This window comes from Arachis ipaensis, chromosome B3, assembly GCF_059453495.1.
Source record: "Arachis ipaensis isolate K30076 ecotype BB chromosome B3, ASM5945349v1, whole genome shotgun sequence".
In the NCBI taxonomy this organism is placed as follows: domain Eukaryota; kingdom Viridiplantae; phylum Streptophyta; class Magnoliopsida; order Fabales; family Fabaceae; genus Arachis; species Arachis ipaensis.
In genome coordinates this window covers 99,533,853-99,555,257 of record NC_142438.1, presented here as the reverse complement: position 1 = coordinate 99,555,257, position 21,405 = coordinate 99,533,853, and the positions used below count along the sequence as shown (strand labels likewise).

Below are 21,405 nucleotides of genomic sequence, written 5' to 3'. Positions count from 1 at the left end.
TGTTTGAAAAAACATTGAGACTGAAAAATTAAAAAAAAATTTAAATATTTATATTATATTTGATATAAAATATATTAAATTATATTTTAATATTATATTTAATTTCAAATAAATATAAAAATAACATAAATTAGAATTTAAAAAATTAAATAATAATATTTTTAAAAAATATATTATTAAAATTTTAATTTTCATCTAAAAATTTCAATCTCATATTTTTACTTTCTAAAAATACCGAAACACTGAAATTTTATATCCCAAAATTAAACTTTTAATTCCAGCCGATAACTACCAAAAACAATACTAAATTTCATTCCCAGATTTTGAAAACAAAGCCTACCTCATAACGTCTATTGTTGGGAAAAGAATTGGGGGTAATCTGTAGAGACAGTGCTGCAGCAATCCGTTGCAGTTGCAGATTGTTTGTTTCCTTGTAACAAAAATTAGATACAATTGCAGTAGAATGAAATCCGAGCTTCAAAAAAGCCAAACTCATGTTTCATCCTGAATATTTCAACTTTATGTTTTACTAGAGATGCGAAACTCGTCTCGGAAGTTGAATAACTTTGAAAGCAGATACATGAACTAAGAGCCCTGTAGACTGTAGTGGAAGGAAAAACCAAAGGAGGAACAACGGAATTTCTAGTTCCAGTTATCCAGTCTTCCACTGATCAGACACACATTCTAACTATACGAAGCTGCAACATGATGGGCAATCACTCACCCTCATCATGTAAGGTTTCACTCACCCTCATCATGTAGGTTTCAACCTTATATATATATTCTCTTAATTTGTTGATAACAGTATACACCATGAAATTAAAACGGAGAAAAATTGGACAATCATGCATAGCAGGCTCTATACAAAAGCAGTAGAAGAAAACATACATACATAGGAGGGAATATCCAGGTGTCGTCTACTATTTATTTATATAGGATCTAAGATCTTGCTTTTATGTTTGGACTTTTGTCAGTCCATAACATCTAGAACTAAATATGTATTGAGTATTGTTGATGATGTATTGTCTTGTTGTGTTGGTGTGTGTGATTTGGTATTGTCCATCCTTATTCCTTAGTCAGTTAAAGCCTTGAAAGCGTCGTTGAAAGTGTGTTGTTCTGCAAAGATATCGAGCAGAGAGAGTGCCTCGGGAACACTGAGTTCAAGACGGAATTTAGGGCCATCATAGTGGTGAAGGATAGGCCTAAAGGAATCCTCCTCAAGTGGTTCACATGTTTTCCTTGTTATGACCCGAACCTGAGCCGGGAAACGGGATTCACCGGGGCACTTCTTGTCCTCCCAAGCACTTGCATCTATGTTTGACCCTCCAAAACTAGCAGCCTGTAACCACCCCAATTAACTTCCATCATTCATTATTATTATTCTCCAAAACCCAAAATCAAAAGTTATCAAGAAAATAAACGGAACATACCTCAAAGATGCCGTGCAGTTGGTGGGTGGAATAGTTGTAAAGGAAAAGGGGCAGCCCTGGAGTGATTGCCCGCACTGAATCCCTGTACCGTGGAGGCAGACCTAACAAATACACACAACCACATTTACCATACAATTCAAACACACCTTGGTATAAACTACTAGTCACAATTACTGTTAAGCAAAATAAAACATTAAAACTAGACATACCAAATAGCTGTCTTTTGAGATTCTCTGCCATGGTATCATTGTTGCAAACGAAGATGTATCCCCCAATGGTTTCATTCCTTGGTAGAGCCTCCGATGGCGGCAGCGTCTTGAACCTCTTGTCGGCACCGGCCTTCGCCTCCTTGTTATCATTATCCCCTCCTTGCTTGTTCTTATTATTATTATTGTTGTTGTTCTTCTTGGAACTTTTCGGTGGGTGAAATACCACCTCATCTTCTCCCTTATTACCCTTCAGTCCTTTGAGATTAATATTCATGTTGTTGTTGTGGTTGATACTGCTGTTGAAGTTTCCATAGGAAGGTTTGGAATAAATCCCTTTGTTGAAGCCACCGTTGACCATGCCCATGCCAACACCACCGACAAGGTCAAGGTTGGTGGTGGTGGTGGTGGTGTTGTAAGGCATGGTGAAGAGAGATCCATTGATGGTGTTGTTGTTGATCTGCTTCCAGCCATCGTTGAAATCAGAGAGAGGTGCTTTTGACTTGTTGAGAAGCGGTGATGGTGAAGGTGACGGTGATGAGTTGATTTCACCGCCGACTTTGATGTCGAAGTTCCTCCTTTCATCAGGCCTCTTTGAACTGTAATTGTTGCTCCAAATGGAATCGTTCAGAGACAGGTTCGCCAGATTTGAAGCCTGCACACGAAGTTGGTCACTGAATTGCCAAAATGACGACTCTTGATTGTTCTCCATCTTCACAAATCCAACGCAGATTCCTTCAAATCTGAGTGCACTTTTGAGTATATGTTAGGAATGAATATATAGATAAATAAATTGTTGCTGCTATGCAGAGCAGGGAGAGAGAGAAAGAGAAGAAAAAGTAGCAGTAGGTGTGCAGAGAGATCTGCAGGACAGTAATGGATTGGAATAAGAGATACAGGAAAGACACTTGTTAAGTATATAACGCGGCCAAGTGTGTGTGTGTGTTTTTTTTTTAACCACGAGATAAGAAAAAGGAAATGAAATGAAACTTCGTGGAAAGTTATTAAGGCCAAGGGACAACGAGGGGGTTGCGTGTTTAATTCTCAATTGTTGAAATGAGATTTGTCTTTGCTTTTGTCAGTTTCTATTTTTCCTTATATTTATTAGTAGTAATTTAATTAGTTGGGAAAGTGATTAGTGAGTGATGATGATGATAAAACGCGTAGAGGTGATGAGGTGGCAGAGAGAGAATGGAAAGGGGGCAGTTGGGGTTTTCATCGTGTACAACATTCTAGAAGGTGGCACACCTTCCAGATTGAGTTGTTACTCTACCCTTAGCTTGAGTTCACACCAACAATTTTGAATACTTCTTTTTTTTCTTTTTTAATTTTACAACTACTACTTCGCATATAAGAAAAGTATGAAATCAAACCAATTAAAATACAACATTCAACAACGTTACATAGGCGATGTTAAAAACAAGGTCAATACTATTTATTGAAGATCATGTTGTGGTTTTATTTATAATTTATAATCTCTTGTGATTGCTCCTTTCCTTAGGTGCTAAGATAAGGAAGGATTTGAGTTGGACGCGTAAGCGAAGGTAACACTGTGGAGCGTGTGAGTGCGAGTGTGACAGTGTTGAATTGAATAAGTAAGAAGCAATATAGGGTTGGATGTGGTCCGTCTCCTACGGCCACGTCCTACATATTACATGTTCAATGCACCTATATTAACGCCACGAGGCCATTTCCCCCTTATGCCACACATATCTAAAATTTTTAGGAGTAAAGACTCAATTCTGTCTTGGTCCATTTTTAAGAAGGACAAAGCGATTTCTGTTCAAAAAAAATGAACACTTTCATTCTCAATCTTTTTATTTTGGAACAATACAGTTTTTTTATTAAAAAATTTATTAAATAATAATAAAAATTAATTTGTAGAGAGTTTTATTTGTATTTTGTGTGGGTTTTAAATCTCCACAAAAAATTTTTCAACAATATAACCAATTACTACTACTACTATCATTATCTTTTTCATCCTCATTATTATCACTCCTATCTCTATTATTTTTATTGTGTAACTATATTTTATCATCATTATCTCTTCTACCTTTATCATCACCAATACCAATATTATCAACATTAAAATTCTATTCTTTCATTTTTTATTCGATGTTATTTTTTTTCTTTAAAAAGTATTGTATTATAACTACTTTTTTTTGTGGCATCATTTTTATCAATGGTTTTTCTTCACTTAACCACCATTGATGAAGGAATTTTTTAAAAACAAAGTTATTAATAGTTTGTGGAGGTTTAAAATCCCCCACAAAATACAAATAAAATCCCACAAAATTAATTTTTATTATTATTTAATGAATTTTTTAACAGACGAACCGTATTGTTCCAAAATAAAAATGTTGAGAGTGGAAGTGTCCCTTTTTTTGGACAAAAATCGCTTTATCCTTCGTGAAAATAGATAAGGACCGGATTGGATATTTACTCTTTTTTGAGTAATGCGCACCTTTTTCTTTTTAATTTGTTAAAAACATATTTGATGTAGATAACAAAATTTTAAAATAAAGTTAAAATAAAATAAATTTAATAATATTTTTAAAATTTTTTAGCAAATTAATAAAATGTTTTACTTAAAAAATTAATTTTCTATTTTAATTTTGTTAGACTAATACTTATTTTATTTCACAAATTTTTTTAATTAAAAAAATTATTTTTGTATTGGAATATAACTAATGGTGCATTCCAAAATTAATGTTTGGTTAGAATTGTTAAACAGAGGTAAACTTTAATGATTATAAAGTTAGTTTAAATTTTTGGTGGTTAGTTTTGTCTGCGTTCAGATCTTTTATAATTAGAAATGGTTATTTATTTATTTTAAAAAAATTTAAAATTAATTTAATAATAATTTTATAAAAATAACTTTAACATAAATAAATTAGACATAATTATAGTCACCAAAAAATAAACATAATTATCATGAATTATTATTGGATTAATTTTAAATATTTACAAAATTTAGCTGTTAGAAGTATATTTGATATAAATAAAAAAATTTTGGCAAAATAAAGTTTAGAGATTGTTCCTGTTTGGAACTGAGCTCCGAGGTATAGATCGGATGCAGCTGGAAGAGTGCTGGCAACGTCCTACTCCTGTGTACTGCACCACAGGTTTTTTCCTTGCCCGAGCAATGTGGAGAACCTGCAAAAAGGACTCTGATACTTAAGTCAGTTCGTGATCAAGAAATAACAATAATAGTGCTTTACCGAGCTTTATTTTTTGTGGTTTTGTGTGTTTTATATACTGTGTGTGTTAGGTCATTCGTGTATTGTTATTTATGCTTGAAAAAGGTGCTTGTTGAAATCGCAGGATTCTTGGGATGTGATTCGAGGTATACAGCAGATTACTCTTGTTTGGCACAACTGACTTTGACCTAGTAGTTCTGAGGTATAAAATCGGATCTATTTTTTTGGGTACGGATCACAACCCCCAAGCTTGACTTGCTAATGTCGGTAGCAAGTTGAGCTTTTGTCTGAATATCCGACGTTATACCTGTTTTGCTTGTATTTGAGCCCCCAAGCTAAATGTGGTACCGAACCGTTGTTTTTTGTTGCTTTACAGCTAGTTTTGCATTTATTGCCTTTGGAAACCACAAAGGCATGTTCGCAATAAATAGTAGTGGTGTATTACTTCGAGGTAATCATGGTCGTTAGCTTCTTGGTAACTTGAACAATTTTTTTAATCTGACAGCCAGGTCTGATCTACCAATTTGATTGTTTTACCTAAAACTCCTTCAGTTCACTTGCGTTGGGGAGTTTTACTAAGTCGAAAAGGATGGCAGCAAAAGGTTAGTTTTTTTTCACTACTTTCTTGTTTTCTATTTTGCTGGGTTTTAACTATGAAAAAACCAGACAACAAAGTTGTAGAGGTTAAGGACGATTTGTATGAATGGGTGCATGCGGATGTTAAATGTCGCGCTTCCCTTTTACAGAATCTTAAGAGCTTGTCTGTGCTTGATGCTGTGAACTAGGTTCATGGTGGCTTTGGTATTGGCATCGAGTTGCTTTCCTGCAACGGAGAGGAGAGGATTTGTGAAAAAAGGAGGGATTGGGCTTACTTTTATGTATATACTTGCTTGTTTTCTAAACGGAATGTGAAGCTCCCTTTCACAGAGTTTGAGTACATGATTTTGACACAGTTGAACTGTGCCCCCTCTCAACTCCATCCTAACTCCTGGGCTTTTCTACGTGCCTTTGAGTCTTTGATGGGGTTTCTAGAGTACGCCACCTCTTTGAATATTTTCTTCTCACTCTTTTCAGGCGAAGGGGGTTCGTAAGGGTCTCTGGATAAACTTGTGTAGTTATCCAGTGTGCTCCCTCTTTGTCTTTAAATATTCTTTCAAAAGTTTCAAAGAAATGTTTGCTAAGGTTCGGTCTCGTGAGACTGAGTACCCTTTTTTCCTGGATGATGAGTTGGGTGAGAAATTTCCTCTTTACTAGTGTCCTGAACCTATGTAGGTTTTGGATGCTTCAGAGAGGTCTGAGGAGGAGGATTTGGTTTTGGAATATCTTATTGAATGTTTTTCTTCAGGGAAAATTTTGTCTATTGCTGAAATTTTAAAATTTGAAAATGACATTGATGGTTTGAATAACTATGTTAGTAAGGGTTTTGGAAATTTTGTTTTGTCTGTTGACTTGTTTCCTGTGCTAATATTTCTGTTGTGCCTTATTCGTTCTAGGAGGAAGGGTTCCGAGCTTATCCTCGGCGAAGATGAGGTCGTTTATGGAGAAGAAAAAAGAGGGAAAAGAGGTTTCAGTGAGTAAGGTGGTGAAGGAGACCATTGCTGATGCCACACAGTCTAGTGCGTATCCTCGACGTGGAAAAAAGAAAAAGTCCCGAACCTGAAGGCTTAGTCGAGGTTCTCTCTGGCGTCAATTTGGTTTTCAGTTCTGAGGTTTAGGAGTGGGGTGAAGAAACAGATGTGTTTGTATGGATTTGTGCCTGGTGGCAATGCGGAATCCGTTTGGAGTTATCGGTTTCCTTTTGCCGCCTTGGCGGATAGGGTTGCATAGAGCTCTCATGATGTTTAGCTACTGAGGGATGTTAGTAAAGAAACTATTGGACAATATGCGCAAGTAAGATCTGCTTTCTTTTTCTTGTCTTTCTCCCTTGTCTAAGGTTATTGATTAAACTTGAATTGTTTATAGGTTATGGCTACCAGTTGCTTTGTGTTGGTCACAGCACAGAGTTACTGCGGGTTGAAGAGAGGAAGGAAGCAGATAAGGTTGAAAAAGGGTAGTCATCGATTTGACTAAAAGGATAAAGGACATGGAGGTCGAGGTTGGTATTCTGCAAGACCAAAGCCAGCTGAAGGAAGTCGACGTGGAAAAAGGCAAGTCAGCATATCCCATCTGAGAACTTGAAAAGGAAGGTTTAGAATTGTTTGCTGCAGGGTTTGATCGTGCTATAAGTCAAGCTGGTGTTTTTTCTCCTGATCTCGATGTCAGTCGCTTTAATGTTACCAAAATCGTTGTGGATGGTCAATTAGTTGATGACGAACCTGGGGGGAGGTCCAGGATGAGACTACAGATGCAGTTGATAAATGAATTTGACTATTTTTTGTATTTTGTTTGGGATTGACAGTTAGACTTTAGCTTTGCTTATTTGAACTCTTTCTGTTTTGTAAAAATGATGATAACCTTGTATTTCATTGCAACGTGTTTTGTTGCTATTGTGGTCGTATTAGTACTATTTGGTACATATAATATCGTTTAGATAAAATGCATGATTTGATAAACTGAATAATACTTGATATATTTGAAGTGGTCAACCTTGTTAAAACCTCCCCGATTAAAACCCTTTTTGGGAAAAATCTCGGTGGTAGGAAAAAGAGTACCTCCCAATCTTCAAATTGATACAAATGGTCAAGTATGATATAAACGTAATGATGAAATATTCCATGTATTTGATAAGTCGATCCCTTCTAAAGTTTGTAGGGAATATGCTCCTCGACCATGAACCTGTGAAATTCGGAAAGGACCTTCCCAATTTGCGGCAAGCTTGCCCTGTCCTGGGGATTTTCGGACGTCTTCAAAACGTCTGAGGATGAGGTCTCCTTGTTATAGTGGCCGAGGTTTGACCTTCTTATTGTATTTGCGTTGAACTATGAGCTGCATTGCTTCTTGCCGTATCCTTGCGTTTTGTCGTTCTTCTTCTATTGTATCCAACTCGGTGTTCCTCGTTTGATTATTTGCTTCCTCGTCAAAATGATCGGTTCTGATTAATCTTTGGGCTATTTCTACCGGGATCATGGCATCGGCTCCAAATATCAATTTTAAAGGTGTTTCCTTGGTCAAGCTTTCTGGGGTGGTGTTGTATTCCCAGAGTATCTCTGGTATTAACTCGGCCCACTGACCTTTGATTAAAGTTAACTTTTTTCTTAATGCCAGCAAAATGATCTTATTAGCCGCTTTAGCGAGCCCGTTTGTTTGAGGGTGCTCGACCGATAAAAAATGATGTTTTATGTTTAAGTTTTGTAAAAAAGATGCTATTTTTTTATCAGTAAACTGTCTACCATTATTAGTAATAATGTCCATAGGTAATCCATATCGGCATATAATAAATTTTTAAATGAAACTTTGTACCTTGTCTACCGTTATTTTGGCGAGTGGTTGAGCCTCTATCCACTTTGTAAAGTAGTCAATTGCCACAAGTAGAAATACCTGGCCTTGTGATACAGGAAAAGGACCGAGGATATCCAGACCCTATCTGTGGAATGGCCATCTGACCTCTAATGTGTGTAACATCTCAGCTGGATTGTGTATTACTGGTGCGCACTTTTCGCAGTTGTCACACTGTTGGACTTTTAAAATGCAATCTTTCTTTAAGGAAGGCCAATAACACCATGCTCTTAGTAACTTTGTTGCTATGCTTCGGCCTCCTATATATGTGCCACAAATGCCTTCTTGTGCTTCTGACATTGCTAAAGCGGCCTCCTCGTCCCCCAAGCATTTCAGCAGAGGTCGGAAAAACCCGTCGTCTGTAAAGGTTGTCTCCAATGATGGTGAAAAAACTTGCTTGTTTCTTGAAGACTTTTGAATTTTCCACTGTTGTTGGTATTGTTCCATTTTTCAGATAGTTGACATATGAAGTTCTCCAATCTTCTACCTGTGATAAACTTAAAACAAGGTTGTTGCATATACTAGGTTGTTCTAAGATTATTTGTGATAAATTTAATGGTTTTTCTATCCTTCTTGATGTAGCTAGTTTAGATAATATATCAACCCTATTATTTTCATTCCGATGGGCATGTGTTATTTGGAAATTTTGAAATTGCTGAACTAAATGCATTACTTATGTTAAATATTATTCTAACAAAGGCTCGCGTACTTGAAATAGGTCATTTACCTACTAAACTACAAGCAGGGAGTCACAATAGACTTTGATGTGTTAAATTCCACTTTCTTTGGCCAGGCGTAAGCCAGCCAGAAGTGCCTCGTTCTCATATTGGTTATTACTGACTGGGAACATGTATTTTATTGATTGCTCGATAGAGATCGTTTCTTTGTCTTTGAGCACGATTCTAGCTCTCCCGTCGTCCTCGTTAGAGACACCGTCCATGTACAATTCCCATTCTGGATAAGTTTTGTCTATTTGAAGTGAATTCTGCTATGAAGTCGGCGAGTACTTGGGATTTAAGTGAAAACCCCAAGCTTTGTAGTTGATGTCATATTATGATAGCTCAACCGACCATTTTATTAATCTTCCTACCAGATCTGGTCGTGCAAAGACTTGCCGCAATAGATGATTAGTTTGGACTATGATCTCGTAGCTCTGAAAGTAGTGTCGTAGGCGCCGTGCTGTAACTACCAAAGCATAGGCTATTTCTTCAATAGTTGGATACCGAGTTTCTGCATTCTGTAAGATTTTACTAATAAAGTAGACTGGGTGCTGCTTCCGACCTATTTTTGTTACAAGGACAGATGAAATTGAGTTAGTAGAAATTGAAAGATATAAATAAAGTGGGTTACCATGTGTTGGCTTTTTCAATATCGGAGGTGATGATAGTATTTTCTTGAACTCAGTAAAGGCTGCTTCGCACTTGTCCAACCATACAAATTTGTTAGACTTCCGTAGTGTTTTGAAGAAGTGGCTTGATCTTGTTGCCATCATTGGTAGAAATCTTGACAAGGCCGCCAGCCTTCCTATCAATTGCTGTACTTCTTTGATCATTGCTAGCGACTTCATCTGTATGCTGCATTGCATTTTTCGGGGTTTTTCTCGATTCCTCTGTGGGTTAACATGAATCCAGGAACTTTTCCTTTGTACTCCGAAAGCGCATGTTTCAGGAATTAGGCGCATGTTATACCTTCTCAACTGCTCGAACACCTCCTTAAGATCAGACATATGATCTTCTTCATTTTCTGTCTTAACGACCATATCGTCTACGTACACCTCCATATTCCTCCCGATCTGCTTCTGAGAAACCTTGTCCATCAACCGTTGGTAGGTGGCACCTGCGTTTTTGAGGCCGAAGGGCATGACTTTGTAATAGAAATTTTCATGTTCGATTATAAAGGCTATTTTGTCCTCATCTAAAGGACGCATGAGTATCTAGTTATATCCTGAATAGGTATCCATGAAACTTAATATTTTGTAACCAAAAGTGCTGTCGACAAGTTTATCAATGCAAGGCAATGGATAAGAGTCTTTTGGACCGGCCTTGTTTAGATCGGTGAAGTCAACACACATTCACCATTTCCCCAAAAATTTTTTTACCATTACCACATTTTCTAACCAGGATGTGAAGCGAATTTCTCAAATGAACCCCGTGCTTAGTAGTTTTTGTGTTTCTTTAATGGTTGCGTCTGTTTCTGCCTATCCTAAATGTCTCTTCTTTTGCTTTACTGGGCGGGCCTTTGGATCTAAAGCAAGTTTGTGGCTTATGACTTCTGAGTCTATCCCCGAAATTGTTAGCTGGGGTCCAAGTGAACAGGTCAGCATTTACTTTAAGTAAATCAGTGATTTGCTTCACGTATCCTGCAGATAAGGCAGAACCAATGTTAGTGTTTTGATTTTCATTGTTAGAGATGCTTACCTTACGCAGATAATCAATTGGAATAGGTCATTGTTCTTAATTAGTCCGAGGTTCTAGCTTGGCTAATTCTGGTATATCGTTGGTACTATAGACCGAATTTATTCTTGGTGTCAGTGGTTGTCACATTTTAAGCCCTGCATTGTAACATTACCTTGCTTTCTTTCTGTTTAAATGTACCGTCACTATGGTTCCATCCTGTAAGCAAAACTTGATGCACAAGTGAATTGTGGAGACTATTGCTCCAAAGGCATTTAAAGATGGTCTTCCTAGTATAATATTATAAAGGCTAAAGCAATCGACAATTAAGTACTAGATATCTAAAGTTTTTGAATGAGGATACTCCCCTAAGGTCGTTCTCACCCAAACATAACCTGTTACGGGGAATCTTTCCCTGGAAAACCCGACCAACTCATCGGAGGATGGTTATAACACCTTGTTATTTAATTGCATCTTTTTGAAGGTGGATCAGAACATGACGTCGGCACCAATATGGTCGCAAAATAGGGTTAGGGTTAGGGTTAGGGTTAGGGTTAGGGTTAGGGTTAGGGTTGACTAAGCAAGCAATGGTTGACTAGCTATTCTAGTTGGACAAATTGAAATGGGAGTTTTGAAGATCAAATAGCATAGAAGACAATAAAGTAAGAAAGCAAATAATAAACAGTTGAGAAAACGGTATGAGAATGGAGTTAAGACTTTAGAGATGTTTAAATGTCCGGATAAATATTCAATGTCAACTACCTTGATCATGCAATGATTATGTTTATAGCAAACCCCAAGTGATTAAATTCCTATTCTTAAGCAATCCAATCTCCTCTAATATAACTGACTGTCAATCCTTTAATCACTCAATTATATCAGAAGGTTAAGTCCAATTTCCGATTTATAAGCCATACAACCCTAAGAATTCCTAAGCAAAATGTAGTTATATGTCACATACCACATTAAGTCCAGATAATTAGAAGTTATGAGGAGTTGGTTTTAAGCTGTAATTCTAATGATATAACTTTTTCAAGTCTCAAATATAATTCAAGTAGAATTAGAGTTATTTTTCAATAATCACTAATCCCTAGGATGAAGAACGAAACCAATCCTTAAACAATAATCAAAGTATTAATCAAGAGTATAAGAACAAATATTTATTAATCCATTTAAGTAAACAGAGCTCCTAACCTTAACAATGGAGGTTTAGTTGCTCATTGTAACATCCCAATTTTTTTTTGAAATATTTTACATTTACCCTCTAATTTTATCAAAATACCTAAACTATTCCTTACCCCTTTTTTTTTAAATCCTAACCCTAATTTCACTAACACTTACCTCACCATTCACTTTCCCACACACTCTGAATAATGAAACAAAAAGAAAACACAGAAGAGAGAATGAATGAGAAGGAGAAAGCAGAAGAAGGGGAAAAGGAGAGGACGACGTGGGCTAGGAGAGCGAGGGAGAAAGGGAACAAAGACACGATGAACAGAGGAGAGGAAAGGAGGCCACGATGAAAGCCTTTGTCACAATCGAAGGAGATATTGCATTTCTACCTAGAGCTATCGCTGCTGTCGTGATTAAGGAGCCGAAGGAGAGAGAAGGAGCTCGTAGAGAGAGAAACGCAGCAGGGGAGGAGCCATTTCTCTGCTACTGCTGCTTCCATCGCTGTTGAGGCCGTCTCTATTGGGGTCGTCGTCATTGCTGAATGAAGAGAGAGAGATTGAGCTGGACAGAGAAGGGAGGAAGAGAGAGAGTCGCGATGAAGGAGCCATTTACCATCATCGCAGCTGTTGTTGCCATCAACGGAGCTTGCCGTCGGGGGGCGTCACCTTCATCGCTGCTCATGAACTATCTTAGTCGCTGTTTTGGTCTTGCTCAGCCCCACACTCCCTTCATTCTCATCTCTAAGAGGTTCGGTCTCTTCCATCCCTTGGAACCAAGTTGTGAGTAGGCTTTACATTTATAATCGTTAATTTTTTTGGTTTATGCTATTCTGAGTTTTTAATTATATTTATAACACTGTTGTTGAAGAACTTTGATTTGATTAGAATAATTGATTATTATAGTTGAATAAATATTTTTATGAAGCTTATACCTTAAAAATTTTACATGAGACTATATATATGTTTGATGAAGCTTTATATTATTTTAGAACATTTGATTTTACTCGAATACATACTTTTGAAGCATTGAAGTATTTGTTAGTACTCACTGACTTTGAAATTTGAAATGTGTTTGAAATTACTTATGATTGAAGAAGGTCTGATTAGAAAAGATTTCCTATGAGAAAGTATTATTTGATTTGATTCAATACCGTATATATTTGAAAGATCGAAGATTTATTATATTTGAAATTATATGTTTTGAATTGGTTTGGGAGGCTTGTATTAGAAAACCATAGTTAATGGCAGTTATGATGTTAATTTAGATGCATCTAACTCAGACTCCAGCTAGCAGGGGTGTTGCTAGCCTAACGTGTAGGCCACACGTTAGATTTGTTATTCTGTTAGGACACACAAGAAGAAAGGGCTACCCATAGAGGTGGAGCCGCCTAAGTGTGGACTTTTGATTTAATTTCTGTATGAGAACTCCCTTATTAATTCACTTATTATGATCAATTACTATTTTCTAATTAAAAATTACTTTAATAATAATATTTATATGGTCTCATGTGGATTATAAATGTATTGTCTAGTCAATGAGTTACAAAACTCATTCTGTTTTTACCTAAAAATATTTTTCAGGAATAAATACTTAAATATGTAAGCCCTTCTATTCGAGAATTATGATCTGCAATAAGTATCTGTTCCTTGTTGCCTAGACGTTGTATGATCCATATGTCACAGGCAGGATCCAACCATTCTTAATTATTTTAATTTTTGTTAAAAATGTATAACTGTTTATTTTAGAATTTGTAAATTATTCAAAATCTTTGTAACTTTCTTATTTAATTTATATTTGCATTTGATAGGCTTGCTAGGGGACTGTTTCTCTGAGCACCAGTCATGGTTCATTTTGGACCGTGACACTCATGGAGTGAAAAACCCTAGTAGAGAAAAGTGTAGAAAGTGCCGAACAAAAATTAGGAGAAGAGAAGTCCCCCGCGTGGGCAGATCTCAATCTTATTTATAGTCCTAATAAAAATAGATTTAAAACTTAAATAAAACCTTGAGAGATCTTTTTTAATAGTTGATGAGCGGATATTTTATACGCTTTTTCACATCATTTTCATATAGTTTTTGTTTAGTTTTATTGAGTTTTTATAGGTTTTAGTGTTAAAATCACATTTTTAGATTCTAATATGAGTTTTTGTGTTTTTGGATAATTTCAGGTATTTTCTGCCTGAAATTGAGGAGCTGGAGCAGAAGTCTTATTCAGAGACAGAGAAAGCACTGCAGATGCTGTCCAAATCTGACCTGCCTGCATTCGGAAGAGCTTTTCTGGAGCTATAGAAGTCCAAATGGAGCTATCTAAAAAGCTATGGAAAGATGACTTCCAGAAATATATAATAGTCCATACTTTGCTACAGATTAGAAGGCCCAAAACTGGCGTTCAACACCAGCCATCTGACCAGTTCTGGCGTACAACGCTAGAAAGGGATTCCAAGCTGGAGTCCAACGCCCAAAAAGGTGCCAAGATGGAGTTCAATGCCCAAGGAAGCCTAAGCACGTGGATTTCATCAAAGCTCAGTACAAACACTCACCAAGTGGGCCCCAAAAGTGGATTTTAGCACTAAATAGCATAGTTGTCAGAACCGAATCGGTGATCAAACCGGTCAGACTACGGGGTCACTGGGTCATTGGTTCAACCAGTGGGTCACTGGTTGAACCGGTTGACTCGGTCCTATATAAATAAAAATAAAAAATAATTAAAAAATATAAAATTAAAATTTAAAATACATATTTTTACTAGCATTTTAAAAATTTCAAGCTATTTTAAAATAATATGGAACAAGAACAATAAATATTTTATTATTTTTACTCTATTATAGATATTTTTATTTTGTTTCTTATATTAAAATAAATATTATTTTTAATTTTCAATAATTTATTAATTAATTTATATTTATAAAAAAGTCTAGGGGGCCAGCAACTTTGTTAAATTCTAGCTAGCATGTAACCAGCAAAGAAAAGTGAGCCATTGGATGAAATCTTACACCAATCTCACACCGTTAAAACCATCTTGATGGCTATTTGATGGCTACAAATCACAAAAATTGCTGGCCCCCTAGCATTCTTCTATATTTATTATACTATTATATACTATAAGTATTTATTAAAAAATAATATTAATAGATATTATATAATTATAAAAAAAATAAGTGAGTTTATAATTGTTGTTAAATAAAAATATAATTAATTTAAGAATGAGTGAGTTTATAACTAAAATTAAAATAAATTAAATAAAAATAAATTATTTGATGAAACTCATGAAAGATATTTATATCTATTTAAATTTGCATATATATTAGTAAACACAACAGCAGCCTAGTGGCTGCACAAGGTGCTTTCATTTATGAGGGTGAGGGTTCGAACCCTTCCTCAAGAATTTTGATTAAATTGTCAATACCAAGCGGTTCATTCGGACCGATCTTCACCGGGTTCGGCTGGTTTTCAACGGTTCATTTTGGGTTTGACCGGTTCATACCGGTTTTTTTTGTACGGTCCAAATGCCGGACCAGACTGATATAGGGTCCGGTTTTGATAACACTGCTAAATAGACTGTTCTACCCTTACTAGTCATCTCTTTAGTATTTAAGTGATTATGTTTATGTAATTCGCACCTTTTATCATCTTTTTAGACACCTTTTACCATCATACACCATAAATGTTTTTACCATTGTTTTCACATCAGTATGAGTTTCTAAACCTCCTAGGTTGAGGGGAGGAGCCCTGCTGAGTCCTATGAATTAATAAAAGTATTACTATTTCTCTTCGATCTGTGCTTGGTTAATTTTAAGATGTATATTCGTTGTTCATCAATATGAATGCATTGAACCGGCATAAGGTTATCACATTCTACATGGATTCAGAGTGCGTCTTTCATCGGACAATGATGAACCACCAGCTTAAATACACGTCTCTCAGACGGCTAATCCACGACTTCGTTGGGGACTTCTCGAGACATTAGTTCAGCCAATTTTCGGGGAGATTAGGGTCTCTGTGGTAGAGGCTAGAACCCAAAGATGCAGCATTCTCTGATCCAGAAGATCCGACCTTGTCTGTGGCATTTTGAGTAGGACCATAAAGGAGAATGGACTGTATGCGCTTCACCCTCAAGTAGAGATGGATCCACACTAAACCTGGGGTTAAGATTCAGAGGAGTATTGGTAGCTGCTCAAACCAGTGTCAATCACACAGAGCCTGCCATTGAAGAAATCACTCACAAGCAAAGAGAGCAGTAGTACCAGAGTTAATTCAAAAAGACAAAGCAACTCCAACTCTCAACTCTATTCCTATCATTTATTCCAATTAGAATAAAAAGTACTTATACAAAGTTCCAAACATAAACCTTTTGATTCCGCCTGACTAAGACCTGCAAGATAACCATAGCTTGCTTCAAGCCACAATTCTCGTGGGATCGACCCTGACTCACTCAGGTATTACTTGGACGACCCAGTGCACTTGCTGGTACTGCTGTACAGAAGGGTGGGGTTTGCGTACACACACCAAGTTTTTGGCGCCGTTGTTGGGAATTATTGAGTTTGGACAAACTGTCGAATTGTCTTGCTCCCTAGATCAGGTAATTTTTATTTTTGTCTAAGTCTTTTGTTTTTGTTTTCTTTTTCTTAATTTTCGAAAATTTTAAAATTCTTTTTCAAAAATATTTTTCTTTTCTTTGTTCAATTTTTGTTCTTGGTATTGAGTCCTGCATGTTCACGCTTTTCAATTTCAAAAATTTTAAAACTTCTTTCTACACTCTTTTTTAAACTATTTGTCTTTTCTCTGTTTGAGTCTTTTATTTTTATTTTTATTTTACTCTTCTTCAAATTTTCGAAAACCATAAACACTTTTTCAAAAATATTTTTATTTTTCTTGTTTAATCTTTGTTCTTAGTTTGAGTCTTTTTGTTTTGTTCTTGTTGAGTTTTTCGTCCCTTTTAAGTTTTTCTTTCAAAAAAAAAATTTCAAAAATATTTTTCTTTGGTTAAATCTTATTTCAATTTTCAAGTTTGGTATTTTCTTGTTTATTTTCTAGTGTTTTTCGAAAATTTTGTTTTGGTTTTCAAACAAATTTTAAGTTTGGTGTTCTTCTTCTGTTCTTGTGTTCTTTGAGTCTTTAAATTTTGTTCTTCATGATCTTGTGAGTCTTCAAGGTGTTCTTGAGTCTTGTATGTGTCTTGATCTTAAAATTTTTAAGTTTGGTGTCCCTTGGTATTTGCCTCCAAAAATTTTCAAAAAACAAGGGTGCTAGATCTAAAAAATTTTAATTCTTGTGTCTTTTTTGTGTTTTTCTCTTTCATCATAAAATTCAAAAAAATCAAAAAAATATCTCTTCTAACTAATTTTAACCATAATTTTCGAAATTAACAATAAAAATTCAGATTTCAATTTTTAAAATTTTATCTTATCATATCTTAGTTGTCAAGTTTTTAAAAATCAAATTTTTTTAAAATTAAAAATCATATCTTTCTCAAAAATCTTATCTTTTTCAAAACTTATTATATCTTTTTCAAAATTTAAAAATCTTATCTTATCTTTTTCAAAAACTTTTTAATTTCTTATCTTATCTCATTTTTAAAATTCAAATATTTTCTCATCTTATCTTTTATTTTTTATTTTTATTTTTATCTTTTCTCAATTAATATCTTATCTTCTCTCTCATCTTTTTCAAAACCACCTAACTAACTTTTTGCTCTCTTAATTTTCGAAAATCATATCTCTATCTTCTCTCTCTTCTATTTCAAAATTTTCTAACTAACTATTTCCTTCCTTAATTTTTGAAAATAATATCTTCTTTTCTCTCTCTCTCTCTCTCTCTCTCTCTCTCTCTCTCTCTCTCTTATTTTTCAAAACCACATAACTAACTCTCATCTCTCACAATTTTCGAAAATTTCTCTCTCTTCTCTCTCTTCTATTTTTCAAAATTTACATTTAAATTTTAAATTCTTTTTAAATTATTAACATAGTTTTCGAAAACTTAATTTAATTAATTAATAAAATAAAAAAATATTTTAATTATTATTTACTTTGTCTATTTATACTTCTTATCTTCTTATCTCTATTCTTTGAACTCTACTTCCTTCTCTTGGTTTACCTCAACTTCTTTATCTTCTTTCCTTTCTTCTTCACATCTCCTCTGAAGCTCTTTTGATCCAAGTAGTACAAAAATCTTTCTTGTAATTTCTTTTTTATCTTTTATTCTATCTTCTTTTATTTACTCTTATCTACTATTTCCAAGGTATTTTTCTACTGCTTTTATTTATTTTTGTTTTTATTTTTTATCTTTTTCTCCTTTCTCTACTTCTGACTTTAAAGAGGAGCTTCTTGTCTATTGGCATAGTCTCTCTTTTTGTTTATGACCAGGAATAAGGATAAAGAACCCCTCTTGACTCCTGATCCTGAACCTGAAAAGACTCTAAGGAGGCGTTTACAACAAGTTAAAGCACAACACTCCGGAAGAGACCTTTCAGAAAGTTTTGAACAAGAAACAAAGGACATGGCCGAACCACAAGAGGAGCCTAGAAAGGTCCTTGGTGACTTTACTATGCCTACCTCTGACTTTTATGGTAGAAGCATTGCTATACCTGCCATTGGAGCTAACAATTTTGAACTTAAGCCTCAGTTAGTCTCTCTTCTGCAGTAGAACTGCAAGTTCCATGGACTTCCACTGGAAGATTCACATCAGTTCTTAGGCAGAATTCTTACAGATCTGTGATACTGTAAAGACTAATGGAGTTAATCCTGAAGTCTATAAGTTGATGCTCTTTCCCTTTGCCTTAAGAGACAGAGCTAAGTTCTGGTTGAATGCCCAACCTAGAGAGAGTCTTGACAGTTGGGAAAAGCTTGTAAATACTTTTCTGGCTAAGTTCTTTTTGTCCTCAAAGGATGAGCAAGATTAGAGTGGAAGTTCAAACCTTCAGACAAAGAAAAGGTGAATCCCTCTATGAAGCTTGGGAAAGATACAAGCAACTGATTAGGAGATGTCCTCCTGATATGCTCTCAGAGTGGTCCACCGTAGGCATGTTCTATGATGGTTGATAAACCACTATTTTATGGTTTATCTTGTGCTCAATTGAGTGGTTTTTATCAACTCTTTACCCACTTATTCATACTATTTGCATGGTTTTACATTTGCCTTCCTAATTATGTGCTTTGATTGAAAACATGCTTCTTTGGCCTTAAGTTCCCTATGTTTAATCCTCTCTTATCACCATTAGATACCTTGATATGTGTGTTAAGTGTTTTCAGAGATTACAGGACAGGAATGGCTTTGAGGATGGAAAGGAAGCATGCAAAAGTGGAAGGAATACAAGAAACTGAAGGAACTGCTAAAGCTGTCCAGCCTGACCTCTCTGCACTCAAACAGTCATAACTTGAGCTACAGAGGTCAAAATGATGCGGTTCTAGTTGCGTTGGAAAACTAACGTTCGGGGCTTCGATTTGATATATAATATGCCATAGTTGCCCTGAAGCTAGGCGACGCGACCACGTGCTCCATGCGGCCGCGTCGCAGTGACGAAAAATCAGCATGTTTAAATTCGCAACCAGCGAATTCTGGGCTGTTTCCGACCCAGTTTGCGGCCCAGAAAATACAGATTAGAGGCTATAAAGTGGGAGAATGCATCCATACATAATCAAGCTTTCATATTCACAATTTTAGGATTTAGATGTAGTTTTAGAGAGAGAGGTTCTCTCCTCTCTCTTAGGATTAGGATTTAGGATTTCTCTTAGTTTTAGGAGTACCTCTCAATCCCAGGTTCAATGTTCTTCAATTTATATTTCTCTTCTACTTTTAGATACTCTAATACTTTCATTTTTTAATTACTTATATGTTGCCTATTTGATTCATAAATCTTTCATGTTAGATTGGATTGCTTTTATTAATATAATTTGAGGTATTTCAGACTTATGATTGCTCTCTTTAATTTATTAATGCTCTTTGTTTATCCAAATTATTCGAGTAGACTTTTTTTCCTTTTGGCTTTGGTTGAGTCATTGGAGACACTTGAGTTATCAAACTCATTGTTGATTGAAAATTGGATTTCTTCATTTCATTAATTCAAGTTCCAATAACTCTAGCCTTTCCCAAGGAAAGACTAGGACCTGAGGAATAAAAATTAATTCATCCACTTAACTTACCTTCATAGTTAGAGGTTAACAAAGTGAGAGAAAAATCCAATTCTCATTACAATTGATAAGGATAACCAGGATAGGACTTCCAGTTCTCATACCTTGCCAAGAGTTTATTTTACAGTTATTTATTTATTTTTATTGCTTTGAAAATATACCTGTGCCCATTGCCTAAACTCCAGAACCCCAATTTACAAACTCATAACTAATAATAAGAACATACCTCCCTACAATTCCTTGAGAAGACGACCCGAGGTTTAAATACTCGGTTATCAATTTTAAAGGGTTTTGTTACTTGTGACAACCAAAACGTTTGTATGAAAGGACTTTTGAAGGTTTAGAAACTATACTTGCAACGAGGATTTATCCGCAAATTTCTAGACCACACAAAAGTTCTCTCATCAAAATGGCGCCGTTGCTGGGGATTTGCAAACGTATGCCTTATTATTGGTTATTGTAAATATTTACTTTTTGCTTGTTTATTTGTTTTTATTTTTGCTTTTTTCATAAATTAAAAGGTTATTGGTTTTTATTTAATTATTAAAAATTTTTCAAAAAAAAATTTTTCTTGGTGTTTATCTTGATCTTCAAGTTGTTCTTCGTGTTCATCTTGACCTTCAAGTTGTTCTTAGTTGTTTTCTTCGTTTTGATCTAAAAATTTTTAAGTTTGGTATCTTTTTATTGTTTTTCTCTTTCTTTATTAAATTAAAAAATTCAAAATTTAAATAACCTTTTAATTTAAATTTGTTTTTATTTTCGTTTTTAATTTTTATTTGCTACTATGAACTCTCACCCTTTTGGCTATGAGTCTGGTTACAATTATGTTACAGGAAGAGGAAATTACAAGGAGAACAGGCATCAAGGTTGGAACAATCAAAGATGGGAGGAGCCACAAGGATTTGATAAACCCTCCTGGCAACAACCACCTCCAATGGACTATCAACAACCACCACCATATGCCTATGAACCCTTTCCTCAACATGAATTTGGACCACCATACTCACAAGCCCCTTTCCACCATTCACCATACCAACCACCCTATGAACCAAATGAACCATACATAGATCCACCCCAACCTCCATTAGATAACAATACACTCATCTCTAACATCATTGGTCTCACCTCTACACTCCAAAATCTTATATCCCGCATGAACCAACCCTCTACCTCCAATATTCAACCCTCAAGCTCTAGTGCACTTCCTTTTCAACCACATAATGATCTTTTCATCCCATCACCACCCTCCATGGAAGAGCACCCACATCCATCAATCCAAGAGCAAGATGATCCCAATTATGCTATTGATATAGAACAGGAAAGAAGGAATCATCTTCGCGAATCCATACTTCATAAAGAGCTAGAGGAGGCCCTATGGGTAAAGGTAGGAGAGACCCTTGAAGATGAAGGAGTAGTTGAAAGGAGTTGTCATGGAAAGAAAAT

The 21,405-nt window shown here is 35.4% G+C and overlaps 2 protein-coding genes across 2 annotated transcripts; both read right to left on the bottom strand.

Moving 5' to 3' along the window:
- Window positions 1-759: 759 nt before the first annotated feature.
- On the bottom strand, window positions 760-3,076 carry LOC107630682 (DCD domain-containing protein NRP-B). Its single transcript, XM_016333886.3, has 3 exons — window positions 1,640-3,076; window positions 1,431-1,531; window positions 760-1,339 (listed from the first exon to the last, which is right to left on the bottom strand). The coding sequence occupies exons 1-3, from the start codon at window positions 2,346-2,348 to the stop codon at window positions 1,073-1,075; spliced, it is 1,077 nt and encodes a 358-aa protein (XP_016189372.1). The 5' UTR covers window positions 2,349-3,076; the 3' UTR covers window positions 760-1,072.
- A 4,634-nt stretch (window positions 3,077-7,710) lies between these two features.
- Window positions 7,711-8,187, bottom strand: LOC148571753 (uncharacterized). The gene has a single exon (XM_088507317.1). It carries the CDS (start codon window positions 8,185-8,187, stop codon window positions 7,711-7,713), a length of 477 nt encoding a protein of 158 aa, XP_088363443.1.
- Between the last annotated feature and the right edge of the window lie 13,218 nt (window positions 8,188-21,405).